General features: G+C 47.8%; 1 protein-coding gene across 5 annotated transcripts in view; it reads right to left on the reverse strand.

Moving 5' to 3' along the window:
* Positions 1 to 15672, reverse strand: part of LOC122930542 (interleukin-5 receptor subunit alpha-like) — a 141828-nt gene that overhangs the window by 88920 nt on the left and 37236 nt on the right. The window contains exon 3 of one of the 5 annotated variants that reach the window (XM_044284014.1): positions 1729 to 1802. The exons of 3 other annotated variants lie outside the window; for them this stretch is intronic. In XM_044284014.1, coding sequence (XP_044139949.1) covers positions 1729 to 1741 — 13 coding nt within the window. In that variant the 5' untranslated portion in view covers positions 1742 to 1802. Of the gene's footprint in view, positions 1 to 1728; positions 1807 to 15672 lie in introns of all 5 variants that reach the window. One more of the 5 variants, XM_044284013.1, reaches the window with a different exon arrangement.

Consider the following 15672-nt stretch of genomic DNA (forward strand, 5'->3'; position numbering starts at 1 on the left):
TTTGAGCAGTGTTTAGAGTCATTGTCTTGTTGAAATATCCAGCCCCGGCGCTGCTTCAGCTTTGTCACTGATTCCTGGACATTGGTCTCCAGAATCTGCTGATACTGAGTGGAATCCTTGTGTCCCTCAACTTTGACAAGATTCCCAGTCCCTGCACTGGCCACACAGCCCCACAGCATGATGGAACCCCCACCATATTTTACTGTAGGTAGCAGGTGTTTTTCTTGGAATGCTGTGTTATTTTTCCTCCATGCATAACGCCCCTTTTTATGGCCAAATAACTCAATTTTAGTTTCAACAGTCCACAGCACCTTATTCCAAAATGAAGCTGGCTTGTCCAAATGTGCTTTAGCCCACCTCAAGTGGCACTTTTTGTGCTGTGGGCGGAGAAAAGGCTTCCTCTGCATCGCTCTCGCATACAACATCTCCTTGTGTAAAGTGTGCTGAATAGTTGAACGATGCACAGTTACTCCATCTGCAGCAAGATGATGTTGTAGGTCTTTGGTGCTGGTCTGTGGGTTGACTCTGACTGTTTTCACCATTCGTCGCTTCTGTCTATCTGAGATTTTTCTTGGTCTGCCACTTCGAGCCTTGACTTGAACTGAGCCTGTGGTCTTCTATTTCCTCAATATGTTCCTAACTGTGGAAACAGACAGCTGAAATCTCTGAGACAGCTTTCTGTATCCTTCCCCTAAACCATGATGGTGAACAATCTTTGTCTTCAGGTCATTTGAGAGTTGTTTTGAGACCCCCGTGTTGCTACTCTTCAGAGAAAATTAAAAGAGGAGGGAAACTTACAATTGACCCCCTTAAATACTCTTTCTAATAATTGGATTCACCTGTGTATGTAGGTCAGGGGTCACTGAGCTTACCAAGCCAATTTGAGTTCCAATAATTAGTTCTAAAGGTTTTGGAATCAATAAAATGACAACCGTGCCCAAATTTATGCACCTGCCTAATTTTGTTTGAACAATTGTAGTGCCCTTTCTGTAAATCCAATAAACTTGATTTTGCTTCTCAAATATCACTGTGTGTGTTTCCTATATGATATATTTAACTGACATATTTTATTGTAACAACCAACGATTTATACAGGAAAATCATGATGATTAACAAGGTTGCCCAAACTTTTGCATCCCACTGTATATATATATATATATATATATATATATATATGTGTATATATATATATGTGTATATATATATATATATATATATATAAAAATAATAAAAACTAATGAGAAATAAAAAATAATAAGGAAATGAAAGAATAAGTAATGAGAATTAATAACAATTCATATTATAGCACCGAAGTAGTAAAAGGGGGGGGGGGGGGGTGAAAGGAAAGGAAGGGAAAGGAGGAGGGAAGGAAGAAGGGGGGAGGAGGGAGGTGAGGGGAGTGGAAAGGGAGGGGGGAGGAAGGGAAGGGGGGGAGGAAGGGAAGGGGGGGAGGAGGGAAGGTAAAGGGGGGAAAAAAAAGGGTGGTGGAAGAAGAAGATCCTTCTTCCTACAGCTCCAGGGGACCGCTATGGAGGCAGCATGCGCAAATTTGTTCCTGGGGCTGTGGGAGAGGGACCTTTTCCTGTCAGACAGACACATCATCATGGACCACGCCATCCTTCGGGCGCGGTACATTGATGACGTTTTCTTGATCTGGCAGGGAACTAAGCTACAACTATATGAATTTTTTAAATTACTCAATAACAACTCTAGAAACATCAAACTTACCTACACGTATCATAAGCAGAAAGTCGAGATGTATCTGTGTTCAGGGACGCTGGCGGCCATCTCAGGACGGATGTCTTCCTTAAAGAGACGGCCGTCAACGCTTATTTGCATGCAAATTCCTTGCACCCTAGAAATGCCATTTGTGCTATTCCTGTTGGCCAATTTTTGCGCATCTGTCGGATATGTTCCGATGATGCGACTTTTGAAAAACAAGCTAGTGAACTAAAAGACCGTATCCTCAGGAGGGGTTATAGCTATCGCTCTATCGAAAAAGTGTATTGGCGAGCAAAGACACAACAACAAACACAATTGTTGCAAACCAAAAGAGATAAGGTACCTGACAAAAAAAATCTGATTTATAAGTACATACCATTCACGTTGGGATGAAATGAGGAAATTTCTCGCCATACATTGGCCTATTTTATTGACAGATCCTATTTTAGAAAAACTTCTGTCTATGCGACCTTCAATTACAGCATACAGCACGTAGAGCCAATAATCTACGAGATTATTTAGTCAGAAGCTATCTACAACCAGCATCTCCCCAACTTTGTGTCGGACAAGGCAGACCAAGAACTGGTTTTAGACCATGTGGCAGATGTGCCACATGTCCTAATATGGAACGAGCAGTTGACTTTGTGGATTCCTCTGGAACTAGGTCCTTTAAGATCCATCATTCTCTTACATGCTCTAGTTCTAGGGTAGTATAATATGCGTCATGCCCATGCCCTAAGATATATGTGGGCTTGACAACACGCAAATTAAAGATTTGCGTACGTGAACATATAAAGGATATCCATAATGCACAGGAAATAAAAGAGGATCAAGTTCCTAAACCAATTGTGAGACATTTTAAGGAGTTTCACTCATGTAACCCCAGACTTCTAAAGGTCAGAGGGATTGACTGTGTTCAGGTCTATTTACGTGCAGGCAATGTATCCAAGAGGCTAGCTCAAAAGGAGAGCTGCTTGATTTGGACTCTTGGGACTTTACGCCCCAGGGGCCTAAATGACAATTTGGGTTTCTCATCCTTCCTGTAACCGCTGGGACCACACATTTCATTTCAAATCCATTGTGGTGGTGTATAGAGCAAAATATCTTAGAATTGTGTTGATGTCCCAATATTTATGGACTTGACTGTATGTCACCAATGTCTGATAGTTGTGGGTCACAACTTTGCTACCAGCAGCTATCTCTAAAACGGAGCATGAAAAATGAAGGAAAATGGATTGAGCATGTGCAACTGCCCTCCTTTCATTTCTATGAGAGTGCCGCTTGGCTATTTTTAGAAGTCTATTAGAAATTTGTGGAAAGCTCACCGCGCAAGTGTGGCCACTGCTCCATTCACTTCTAGTGCTGGCTCTGTTATTTCCATCAGCCCCAATGTGAATGGACGATGACTGAGGTCTGTTTGGCTTTCGGGTAAAAATTTGTATGGGCATAGCCAGTTTTCTTCTTTTTTGTTAATTGGTCCAAATGAATAGTAGCATACCCTTTTTCAACCATTAAACCATTGACATATGACAGTGATGACAATTTATAATTCTGTAAGTAAAGGACCGACTGCAGCTCTTCTTTGGAGAATTGTCTATGCTGATATAAGGATGTAGGAAACTTTAACTTGACCATAACATGATGCAACAAACTTAAATGGACATTTAAAGGGGTTTTCCAGGAGTACAATATTGATGACCTATCCTCAGGATATTGGGGGCTGGTTGAAGAGGTTGCAGCACTCTAGTGAGTAGAGGACTGCAGACTCCTCCGTGCTTACCAAGCACAGTTCCATGCATTGTATAATGATTGTGCTTGGTATTGTAGCCCAGGGCAATTGACTTGAATGGGGCTGATTTGCACATAGAACATGTGACAGAATGTGATGTCACTGGCGAGCACTGCGGCCTTTTTTTAGGCCAAAGTGTTGCAGCCTAATGTTGGGTGAGCATGCTCGGCACATCACAGTGTTTGGCCAAATACCACATGTGCTTGAGCGCGATGCTCGAGTCTCCTCCCCGCACGTTTGTTGGCTGCTACACAGCCAATAAACGTGCGAGTAAGTACTGCCATTCACTGTAATGCCGTAGCCATGTTAACTGCTGGCATTTCAGTGTCTGGCTGGCCAGAACGCGCCATCAGGTGCTATATAGCACCCAATGACACGTGTTCAGCTCAGTATTAGTCAGGGAAAGCTGGAGAGCAGAAGGGGGAGATAGTGTAGGGATTGAAATAGCAAAATTTTACTTTTTATACTTGTTATAGACCCAAAAGTCAGTTAAAGGACTATAGTTGTATCTGACAGCAATGTATATTTTTAGCCTAACCTGCGCTAAATAGCTTGCAATTGTTTGGCTGCTGCAGACAGTGACATAATCTGTGCTACATCTCCTGTCTAACGTGCAAACAGCCTAAACATATCTATGACATCTAGTGTACTTTTTTCATAGACGGTGTCCACTGCAGACAGTTATATTAACTGTGCTACATATCCTGTATAACGTTTGCGTATCTGAAATATCAGTGACATTCAGTCTAATTTTTTTTCTGGTGGTGGCAGCGACATTACCTGCGCTACATCTCCAGTATAACTTTAGCGCATCCAAAATATCAGTGACATTCAGTGTAATTTTTTTTCGCTGCCGGTGACTAGAGTTGAGCGACCACCTGGATGTTCGGGTTCGAGAATTTCGGCCGAACTTCCCGGAAATGTTTGGGTTCGGGATCCGAACCCCATCCGAACTTCGTCCCGAACCCGAACCCCATTGTTCGGGACAGCCCAGGAAAGGGCTAGAGGGCTGCAAAAGGCAGCAACATGTAGGTAAATCCCCTGCAAACAAATGTGGATAGGGAAATGAATAAAAATAAAAATTAAATAAATAAAAATGAACCAAAATCAATTGGAGAGAGGTCCCATAGCAGAGAATCTGGCTTCACGTCACCCACCACTGGAACAGTCCATTCTCAGATATTTAGGCCCCGGCACCCAGGCAGAGGAGAGAGGTCCCGTAACAGACAATCTGGCTTCATGTCAGCAGAGAATCAGTCTTCATATCATAGCAGAGAATCAGGCTTCACGTCACCCACCACTGTAAGAGTCCATTTTCATAAATTTAGGCCCAGCACCCAGGCAGAGGAGAGAGGTCCCGTAACAGACAATCTGGCTTCATGTCAGCAGAGAATCAGTCTTCATGTCATAGCAGAGAATCAGGCTTCACGTCAGCCACCACTGCAACAGTCCATTGTCATAAATTTAGGCCCAGCACCCAGGCAGAGGAGAGAGGTCCCGTAACAGACAATCTGGCTTCATGTCAGCAGAGAATCAGTCTTCATATCATAGCAGAGAATCAGGCTTCACGTCACCCACCACTGTAAGAGTCAATTTTCATAAATTTAGGCCCAGAACCCAGGCAGAGGAGAAAGGTCCCGTAACAGACAATCTGGCTTCATGTCAGCAGAGAATCAGACTTCATATCATAGCAGAGAATCAGGCTTCACGTCACCCACCACTGTAAGAGTCCATTTTCATAAATTTAGGCCCAGCACCCAGGCAGAGGAGAGAGGTCCCATAACAGACAATCTGGCTTCATGTCAGCAGAGAATCAGTCTTCATGTCATAGCAGAGAATCAGGCTTCACGTCAGCCACCAGTGGAACAGTCCATTGGCATACATTTAGGCCCAGCACCCAGGCAGAGGAGAGAGGTCCCGTAACAGAGAATCTGGCTTCATGTCAGCAGAGAATTAGTCTGCATGTCATAGCAGAGAATCAGGCTTCACGTCACCCACCACTGTAACAGTCCATTTTCATAAATTTAAGCCCAGCACCCAGGCAGAGGAGAGAGGTCCCGTAACAGAGAATCTGGCTTCATGTCAGCAGAGAATTAGTCTGCATGTCATAGCAGAGAATCAGGCTTCACGTCACCCAACATTGGAACAGTCCATTGGCATATATTAAGGCCCCGGCACCCAGACAGAGGAGAGGTTCATTCAAATTTGGGTAGCCTCGCAATATAATGGTAAAATGAAAATAAAAATAGGATTGAATGAGGAAGTGCCCTGGAGTACAATAATATATGGTTAAGGGGAGGTAATTAATGTCTAATCTGGACAAGGGACGGACAGGGCCTGTGGGATCCATGCCTGGTTCATTTTTATGAACGTCAGCTTGTCCACATTGGCTGTAGACAGGCGGCTGCGTTTGTCTGTAATGACACCCCCTGCCGTGCTGAATACACGTTCAGACAAAACGCTGGCCGCCGGGCAGGCCAGCACCTCCAAGGCATAAAAGGCTAGCTCTGGCCACGTGGACAATTTAGAGACCCAGTAGTTGAATGGGGCCGAACCATCAGTCAGTACGTGGAGGGGTGTGCACACGTACTGTTCCACCATGTTAGTGAAATGTTGCCTCCTGCTAACACGTTGCGTATCAGGTGGTGGTGCAGTTAGCTGTGGCGTGTTGACAAAACTTTTCCACATCTCTGCCATGCTAACCCTGCCCTCAGAGGAGCTGGCCGTGACACAGCTGCCTTGGCGACCTCTTGCTCCTCCTCTGCCTTGGCCTTGGGCTTCCACTTGTTCCCCTGTGACATTTGGGAATTCTCTCAGTAGCGCGTCTACCAACGTGCGCTTGTACTCGCGCATCTTCCTATCACGCTCCAGTGCAGGAAGTAAGGTGGGCACATTGTCTTTGTAGCGTGGATCCAGCAGGGTGGCAACCCAGTAGTCCGCACACGTTAAAATGTGGGCAACTCTGCTGTCGTTGCGCAGGCACTGCAGCATGTAGTCGCTCATGTGTGCCAGGCTGCCCAGGGGTAAGGACAAGCTGTCCTCTGTGGGAGGCGTATCGTCATCGTCCTGCCTTTCCCCCCAGCCACGCACCAGTGATGGACCCGAGCTGCGTTGGGTGCCACCCCGCTGTGACCATGCTTCATCCTCATCCTCCTCCACCTCCTCCTCATCCTCGTCCTCCTCGTCCTCCAGTAGTGGGCCCTGGCTGGCCACATTTGTACCTGGCCTCTGCTGTTGCCAAAAACCTCCCTCTGAGTCACTTCGAAGAGACTGGCCTGAAAGTGCTAAAAATGACCCCTCTTCCTCCTCCTCCTCCTCCTCCTCCTGGGCCACCTCCTCTTCCATCATCGCCCTAAGTGTTTTCTCAAGGAGACATAGAAGTGGTATTGTAACGCTGATAACGGCGTCATCGCCACTGGCCATGTTGGTGGAGTACTCGAAACAGCGCAACAGGGCACACAGGTCTCGCATGGAGGCCCAGTCATTGGTGGTGAAGTGGTGCTGTTCTGTAGTGCGACTGACCCGTGCGTGCTGCAGCTGAAACTCCACTATGGCCTGCTGCTGCTCGCACAGTCTGTCCAGCATGTGCAAGGTGGAGTTCCACCTGGTGGGCACGTCGCATATGAGGCGGTGAGCGGGAAGGCCGAAGTTACGCTGTAGCGCAGACAGGCGAGCAGCAGCAGGATGTGAACGCCGGAAGCGCGAACAGACGGCCCGCACTTTATGCAGCAGCTCTGACATGTCGGGGTAGTTGTGAATGAACTTCTGCACCACCAAATTCAGCACATGCGCCAAGCAAGGGATGTGCGTCAAATTGGCTAGTCCCAGAGCTGCAACGAGATTTCGCCCATTATCACACACCACCAGGCCGGGCTTGAGGCTCACCGGCAGCAATCACTCGTCCCTCTGTTGTTCTATACCCCGCCACAACTCCTGTGCGGTGTGGGGCCTGTCCCCCAAACATATGAGTTTCAGAATGGCCTGCTGACGTTTACCCCGGGCTGTGCTGTAGTTGGTGGTGAAGGTGTGTGGCTGACTAGATGAGCAGGTGGAAGAAGAGGAGGAGGAAGTCGAGTAGGAGGAGGTGGCAACAGGAGGCAAAGAATGTTGCCCTGTGATCCTTGGCGGCGGAAGGACGTGCGCCAAACAGCTCTCCGCCTGGGGCCCAGCTGCCACTACATTTACCCAGTGTGCAGTTAGGGAGATATAGCGTCCCTGGCCGTGCTTACTGGTCCACGTATCTGTGGTTAGGTGGACCTTGCCACAGATGGCGTTGCGCAGTGCACACTTGATTTTATCGGATACTTGGTTGTGCAGGGAAGGCACGGCTCTCTTGGAGAAGTAGTGCCGGCTGGGAACAACATACTGTGGGACAGCAAGCGACATGAGCTGTTTTAAGCTGTCTGTGTCCACCAGCCTAAATGACAGCATTTCATAGGCCAGTAGTTTAGAAATGCTGGCATTCAGGGCCAGGGATCGAGGGTGGCTAGGTGGGAATTTACGCTTTCTCTCAAATGTTTGTGAGATGGAGAGCTGAACGCTTCCGTGTGACATGGTTGAGATGCTTGGTGACGGAGGTGGTGGTGGTATTGGTGGTACATCCCCTGTTTGCTGGGCGGCAGGTGCCAACGTTCCTCCAGAGGCGGAGGAAGAGGCCGAGGCGGCAGCAGCAGAAGAGGCCGAGGCGGCAGCAGCAGAAGAGGTAGCAGGGGGAGCCTGAGTGACTTCCTTGGTTTTAAGGTGTTTACTCCACTGCAGTTCATGCTTTGCATGCAGGTGCCTGGTCATGCAGGTTGTGCTAAGGTTCAGAACGTTAATGCCTCGCTTCAGGCTCTGATGGCACAGCGTGCAAACCACTCGGGTCTTGTCGTCAGCACATTGTTTGAAGAAGTGCCATGCCAGGGAACTCCTTGAAGCTGCCTTTGGGGTGCTCGGTCCCAGATGGCGGCGGTCAGTAGCAGGCGGAGTCTCTTGGCGGCGGGTGTTCTGCTTTTGCCCACTGCTCCCTCTTTTGCTACGCTGTTGGCTCGGTCTCACCACTGCCTCTTCCTCCGAACTGTGAAAGTCAGGGGCACGACCTTCATTCCATGTGGGGTCTAGGACCTCATCGTCCCCTGCATCGTCTTCCACCCAGTCTTGATCCCTGACCTCCTGTTCAGTCTGCACACTGCAGAAAGACGCAGCAGTTGGCACCTGTGTTTCGTCATCATCAGAGACATGCTGAGGTGGTATTCCCATGTCCTCATCATCAGGAAACATAAGTGGTTGTGCGTCAGTGCATTCTATGTCTTTCACCGCTGGGGAAGGGCTAGGTGGATGCCCTTGGGAAACCCTGCCAGCGGAGTCTTCAAACAGCATAAGAGACTGCTGCATAACTTGAGGCTGAGACAGTTTCCCTGGTATGCATGGAGGTGATGTGACAGACTGATGGGGTTGGTTTTCAGGCGCCATCTGTGCGCTTTCTGCAGAAGACTGGGTGGGAGATAATGTGAACGTGCTGGATCCACTGTCGGCCACCCAATTGACTAATGCCTGTACCTGCTCAGGCCTTACCATCCTTAGAACGGCATTGGGCCCCACCATATATCGCTGTAAATTCTGGCGGCTACTGGGACCTGAGGTAGTTGGTACACTAGGACGTGTGGATGTGGCAGAACGGCCATGTCCTCTCCCAGCACCAGAGGGTCCACTAACACCACCACGACCATGTCCACGTCCGCGTCCCTTACTAGATGTTTTCCTCATTGCTATCGTTCACCACAACAACAAAAATATTATTTGGCCCAATGTATTGTGTTCAAATTCAGCTGAATATAAATTTGAGGCCTAGTATTTAGGCGCTGGGTGACCGGTATAGATTTACTGACAGAATTAGACTTGGAAATGAACAGTAGCGTGTGTGTGAAGTTATTCTGAATGACCCTATGTGCACCTTGAATATTATATACCCTTTTAGGGATAGATTTCAAATAGCTCTGATACAGCAGAAACCACTAAATTATGAAATTGCTAAATTGGGAATTGTATTTCAACCCAGAACAAAAAATGTGCTTTGACGGACACTAAATAACTTGCCCAGCCAGAACAGTACAGCGGTAAAGACAGATTTAGCGGGATATAAATTTGAGGCCTAGTATTTAGGCGCTGGGTGACCGGTATGGATTTACTGACAGAATTAGACTTGGAAATGCACAGTAGCGTGTGTGTGAAGTTATTCTGAATGACCCTATGTGCACCTTGAATATTATATACCCTTTTAGGGATAGATTTCAAATAGCTCTGATACAGCAGAAACCACTAAATTAGGAAATTGCTAAATTGGGAATTGTTTTTCACCCAGAACAAAAAATGTGCTTTGACGGACACTAAATAACTTGCCCATCCACAACAGTACAGCGGTAACGACAGATTTAGCGGGATATAAATTTGAGGCCTAGTATTTAGGCGCTGGGTGACCGGTATGGATTTACTGACAGAATTAGACTTGGAAATGCACAGTAGCGTGTGTGTGAAGTTATTCTGAATGACCCTATGTGCACCTTGAATATTATATACCCTTTTAGGGATAGATTTCAAATAGCTCTGATATAGCAGAAACCACTAAATTAGGAAATTGCTACATTGGGAATTGTATTTCAACCCAGAACAAAAAATGTGCTTTGACGGACACTAAATAACTTGCCCAGCCAGAACAGTACAGCGGTAACGACAGATTTAGCGGGATATAAATTTGAGGCCTAGTATTTAGGCGCTGGGTGACCGGTATGGATTTACTGACAGAATTAGACTGGGATATGGCCAAAAAATAACCACACTATTGCTGGTTAAATGCACTTGGTGTGACAGCTTGACCAACCACACTACTGAGGGTTAAATGCACTTGGTGACAGGCGCAGCTTGCCCCTGATGTAGTATATGGCCAAAAAATGAATATACTATTGCTGGTTAAATACACTTGGTGTGACAGCTTGACCAACCACACTACTGAGGGTTAAATGCACTTGGTGACGGGCGCAGCTTGCCCCTGATGTAGTATATGGCCAAAAAATGAACAGACTATTGCTGGTTAAATGCACTTGGTGTGACAGCTTGACCAACCACACTACTGAGGGTTAAATGCACTTGGTGACGGGCGCAGCTTGCCCCTGATGTAGTATATGGCCAAAAAATGAACAGACTATTGCTGGTTAAATGCACTTGGTGTGACAGCTTCACCCTGATGTAGGCTTTAGCCAAAAAACTACCACACCATTGAGGGTTAAATGCACTTGGTGACAGGCGCAGCTTGCCCCTGATGTAGTATATGGCCAAAAAATAAACAGACTATTGCTGGTTAAATGCACTTGGTGTGACAGCTTCACCCTGATGTAGGCTTTAGCCAAAAAACAACCACACCATTGAGGGTTAAATGCACTTGGTGATAGGCGCAGCTTGCCCCTGATGTAGTATATGGCCAAAAAATAAACAGACTATTGCTGGTTAAATGCACTTGGTGTGACAGCTTCACCCTGATGTAGGCTTTAGCCAAAAAACAACCACACCATTGAGGGTTAAATGCACTTGGTCGCAGCTTGTGCTGGCGCACCACAAGACACAAAATGGCCGCCGATCACCCCAGAAAAAAGTGACTGACAAACGGTCTGGGCAGCCTAAAAACAGTTAGCAATTGAGTATCAGCAGCTCAATGATCCGCAGCTGCAGATCGATTAATTAATCAAGTCCTTTGGAGGAGTTAATCTGCCTAATCTCGCCCTACTGTCGCAGCCGCAACCTCTCCCTATGCTGATCAGAGCAGAGTGACGGGCGGCGCTATGTGACTCCAGCTTAAATAGAGGCTGGGTCACATGGTGCTCTGGCCAATCACAGCCATGCCAATAGTAGGCATGGCTGTGACGGCCTCTTGGGGCAAGTAGTATGACGCTTGTTGATTGGCTGCTTTGCAGCCTTTCAAAAAGCGCCAAGAAAGCGTCACAAAAGCGCCAAGAAAGCGACGAACACCGAACCCGAACCCGGACTTTTACGAAAATGTCCGGGTTCGGGTCCGTGTCACGGACACCCCAAAATTCGGTACGAACCCGAACTATACAGTTCGAGTTCGCTCATCCCTAACGGTGACAGCAACATTATCTGCTCTACATCTCCTGTGTAACGTGTGCGCAGCCTAAACATATCAGTGACATCCAGTGTACTTTTTCCATAGACGGTGTCCACAGTGGACAGTTACATTACCTGCGCTACATCTCCTGTATAACATTTGCGTATCTGAAATATCAGTGACAGTCAATTTTTTTTGCTGCTGGTGGCAGCGACATTACCTGCGCTACATCTCCTGTTTAACGTGTGCACAGCTTAAAGATATCTGTGACATTCTGTGTATTTTTTTTTGTGCATACACTTACAAAACCTGACTACTGTATGTGTGATATACTTGCAAGCAATATATACCATTTAATATGCGCAAGGCGAGCAGTAAGGGACAGGGAAGTGGTCATGCTGCTGATGGTGCACGCAGAGGCCGTGGCCCTGGGCGCGGTGAAACTGGGCCTGCTGCCAGAGCACAAGATACACACTTATCTACAATACCTAGTTTCATGTCCCAGTTTGCAGGGCGCAGGACACCACTCTCAAAGTTAGACCAGTGTGGCCAGGTGGTCGGTTGGATTGCAGCAGATAATGCTTCCAGTCGGTTAAGCACCACCCTGTCTTCCACAAAGTCCAGTCTCAGTAGCCAAGAGTCTGGTCAACAGAATCCTCACCCTGATACTCCTTTTATCCACCATGGAGAGTCTTGGCAAACAAGTGATCCCACACTTGGATATTCCGAGGAGCTGTTTTCATCGCCATTCCTTGATTTGAGCCTCTTTCCAACCCTGCTTTAAGAGGGACATGAGGTGATCTTGTGCACCGATTCCCAAACTCTGGAGCAGTCAGAAGAAGATGACGGTGGGGAACGGCAATTAGTGTTTCACAAGGTGGATGATGAGACCCAGTTGCCAATAAGTCAACGGAAATTAGTGTCTCAAGAAGAGGTTCATGATGAGGATGAGACACAGTTGTCAATAACTGAGGTTGTTGTTAGGTCAACAAGTCAAGAGGATGACAAGAGTGAGGAAGTGGAAGAGGAGGTGTTGGACGATGAAGTCACTGACCCAACCTGGGAAGTTGGCAAGCTGAGCGAGGACAGCAGTACAGTGGGGGAGGGATCCGCAGCACCGCAACAGGCTGGAAGAAGCAGTGGGGTGGCAAAAGGGAGAAGGCAGGTCACCCCAAACAGGCCCACAACTGTTCCCCGGAGCACCCCCTTGTGGCAATATCCCTGGCCATGGGTTAGGTGTTCCGCAGTCTGGCGCTTTTTTAAAGAAAGTGCGAACAATAAAATAATTATCATTTGCAACCTGTGCCGTATCAAAATGAGCAGGGGCGTGAACACAAGCAACCTCACCACCACCAGCACGATCTGCCACATGGTATCAAAGCACCCTAATAGGTGGGCCGAATGCCTGGGTCCACAACCAGTGTCTGAGGGTCACACCACTGCATTCTCTTCCCTTGTGTTATGTGCTGGCTAATCCCCTGTCCAACACACAAGACTGGATGCCTCCCGCCATGCACCTGGACCTTTTCAAGCACTTCCACTTCTGTGTCCCAGTGTAGCGTACTGATGTCTATACCCCAGGCATTTGAACGAAAGCGCAAATACCCAGCCACCCACCCACAGATCATAGCACAAAATGCGCACCTTTTCAAATTGCTGGCCCTGGAAATGTTGTCATTTAGGCTTGTGGACACTGCGGCTTTCCGCAATGGCAGCGGCTTTCCGCAATGGCAGCGGCTGTCCTGCGGTACTCTGTCCCCATCCACCAATATTTTTCACGTTGTGCAGTCCCAGCCTTACACCAGCATGTGTCCCATAACATCACGTGTGACCTGACCAATGCAGTTATTGGGAAGATTCACTTAATGGCTGACACATGGACAAGTGTTTTTGGCCAGGGACGCTACATTTCCCTGACGGCACACTGGGTTATGTTATGTTATGTTACTAAGTCCTTGTATAGCGCTCTAGAGGAACTCAATCCGATCGAAGCGCTTGTCGACGGCTATATTGGTGGGCCCCTACGTCATCCTACACAAAAAGCCAGGTCTTAACCAACTTCCTAAATTCCAGGTAATTTGATGTTGTTCTAATGTGTTCTGGGAGGGAGTTCCAGATCTTGGGGGCCAATACTGAGAAACGTCTGTCCCCCCTTGTCTTGAGGCGGGTTCTTGGCACCGACAGAAGGGAGGCTGAGGTGGATCTCAGTCCTCTAGGAGGTTGGTGACGTGTTATCTTTTTTTGCAGGTAGATGGGACCTGTTTTGTAGAGAGCTTTGTGTGTTAAGCAGCACAGCTTAAACTGCACTATCTCTTTCACTGGGAGCCAGTGGAGTTCCCTGCGTGCTTTTGTGACAGAATCTGTCCAGTCTAGTTTCTTGATGAGCCGGATGGCTCTGTTTTGACAGTGTTGCAGAGCTCCCAGATCTTTCTCTGGCAGGCCCGCATACATTGCATTACCATAGTCCAGGTGGGAGTTGACTAGAGCTCCCAGCACGACCTGTCTGCATGTGTTGGGGAGAAACGGTAGGGCTTTTTTTAGAAGGAATAGGGCGAAGTTTGCTTTCCGTATTACTTCTTTAATCTGGGGACGGAGGCTCATTTCTTGATCCAAGATTATCCCCAGACTCTTTCCTTGTGTGGCGATGGCAACGTTTTCCCCAAAGATAGACGGGGCGGCAGCCTCAGGTGTTTTATGTAGTGCAATAAGCTCAGTCTTGGTCGGGTTGAGTTTGAGGTGGTTATGTGCTAGCCAGTTCCTGGCCTTATTTAGTCCTTCTTGCGTGAGCTTGTAGTCATCAGCGGATTTCGATACTCTCAAAAGGATCTGTGTATCGTCCGCATAAGACTCATAGCTGATGTTATACTCCTTCAGAATAGCGAGCAGAGGTCGGACATATATGTTAAAGAGTAATGGCGAGAGGGGAGATCCCTGAGGGACTCCCCACTCCACCTTCTCGACTGGGGAAAAGAATAAGCCCAGTTTGACTCTCTGAGTTCTGTTTTTCAGAAAGGAGTCAAACCAGGCAAGTCCGTGGCTATCTACTCCGATGTCAGCTTTTAATCTATTTAGGAGGATGGGATGACTGATAGTGTCAAAAGCTGCCGACATGTCTATGAGGACCAACCAGGTCCCCCCTCCCTCGTCTGGGTGAACGTTGTGGAGGTCGGGAGCGAGTCGTACCCTGGGATGGCACAGGTGCTACTGACGCCAAGGATTGCGGGCCCTGCTTTCATCAGGGCTTCCGCCGCCACCTACATTATTGGCTTCTCCACCTCCTCCTCCACTTCCACCATCTTGCAGCAACAGTCAGACATGAGTCAGTAGCTGGAAGCAGTGTAGCACTGCAGTGAGGAAGCAGCAACAGGCCATGCTAAAACTGATCTGCTTAGGTGACAAACAGCACACCGCCGCAGAGCTGTGGCAGGGGATAAGGGACCAGACTGAGCTGTGGCTCTCGCCACTCAACATAGAACAAGGCATGGTTGTGTCTGATAATGGCGGTAACTTGGTGACGGCTTTGAAGCTCAGCAAGCTCGCAGACATACCATGCTTAGCCCACATGTTCAACTTAGTGGTTCAGCGGTTTCTCAAAACCTACCCCAATTTGCCTGAGCTACTGATGAAGGTGCACCATGTTTGTGTCAATTTCCGCAAGTCATCGACAGCTTCCGCCGGTCTGGCAACGCTGCTGCAGCGCTTACAATTGCCGACTCACCGACTGTTGTGCGACGTGAGCACACGCTGGAACTCCACGTTCCACATATTGGCCAGGCTTTGTGAGCAGCAGAGACAGAGGGCAGTAGTGGAATACCAGCTGCAACATGGTCATCGGCTTTCCAGTCAGCTTCCGCTATTTACAAGCGACGAGTGGGCATTGATGTCTGACCTCTGTGAGGTTTTAAGACACTTTAAGGAATCAACACAGATGGTAAGCTGCAATAACACTATTATCAGCGTAACCATCCCACTTCTGTGCCTACTCAAATGCTCGCTGCTCACAATTTAAGACAGACGCTATGCATGTGAAAGCGGTGGAAATGTGGGAAGAAAGTACACCGGGTGA

This window comes from Bufo gargarizans, chromosome 3 (genome assembly GCF_014858855.1).
Source record: "Bufo gargarizans isolate SCDJY-AF-19 chromosome 3, ASM1485885v1, whole genome shotgun sequence".
In the NCBI taxonomy this organism is placed as follows: Eukaryota; Metazoa; Chordata; class Amphibia; order Anura; family Bufonidae; genus Bufo; species Bufo gargarizans.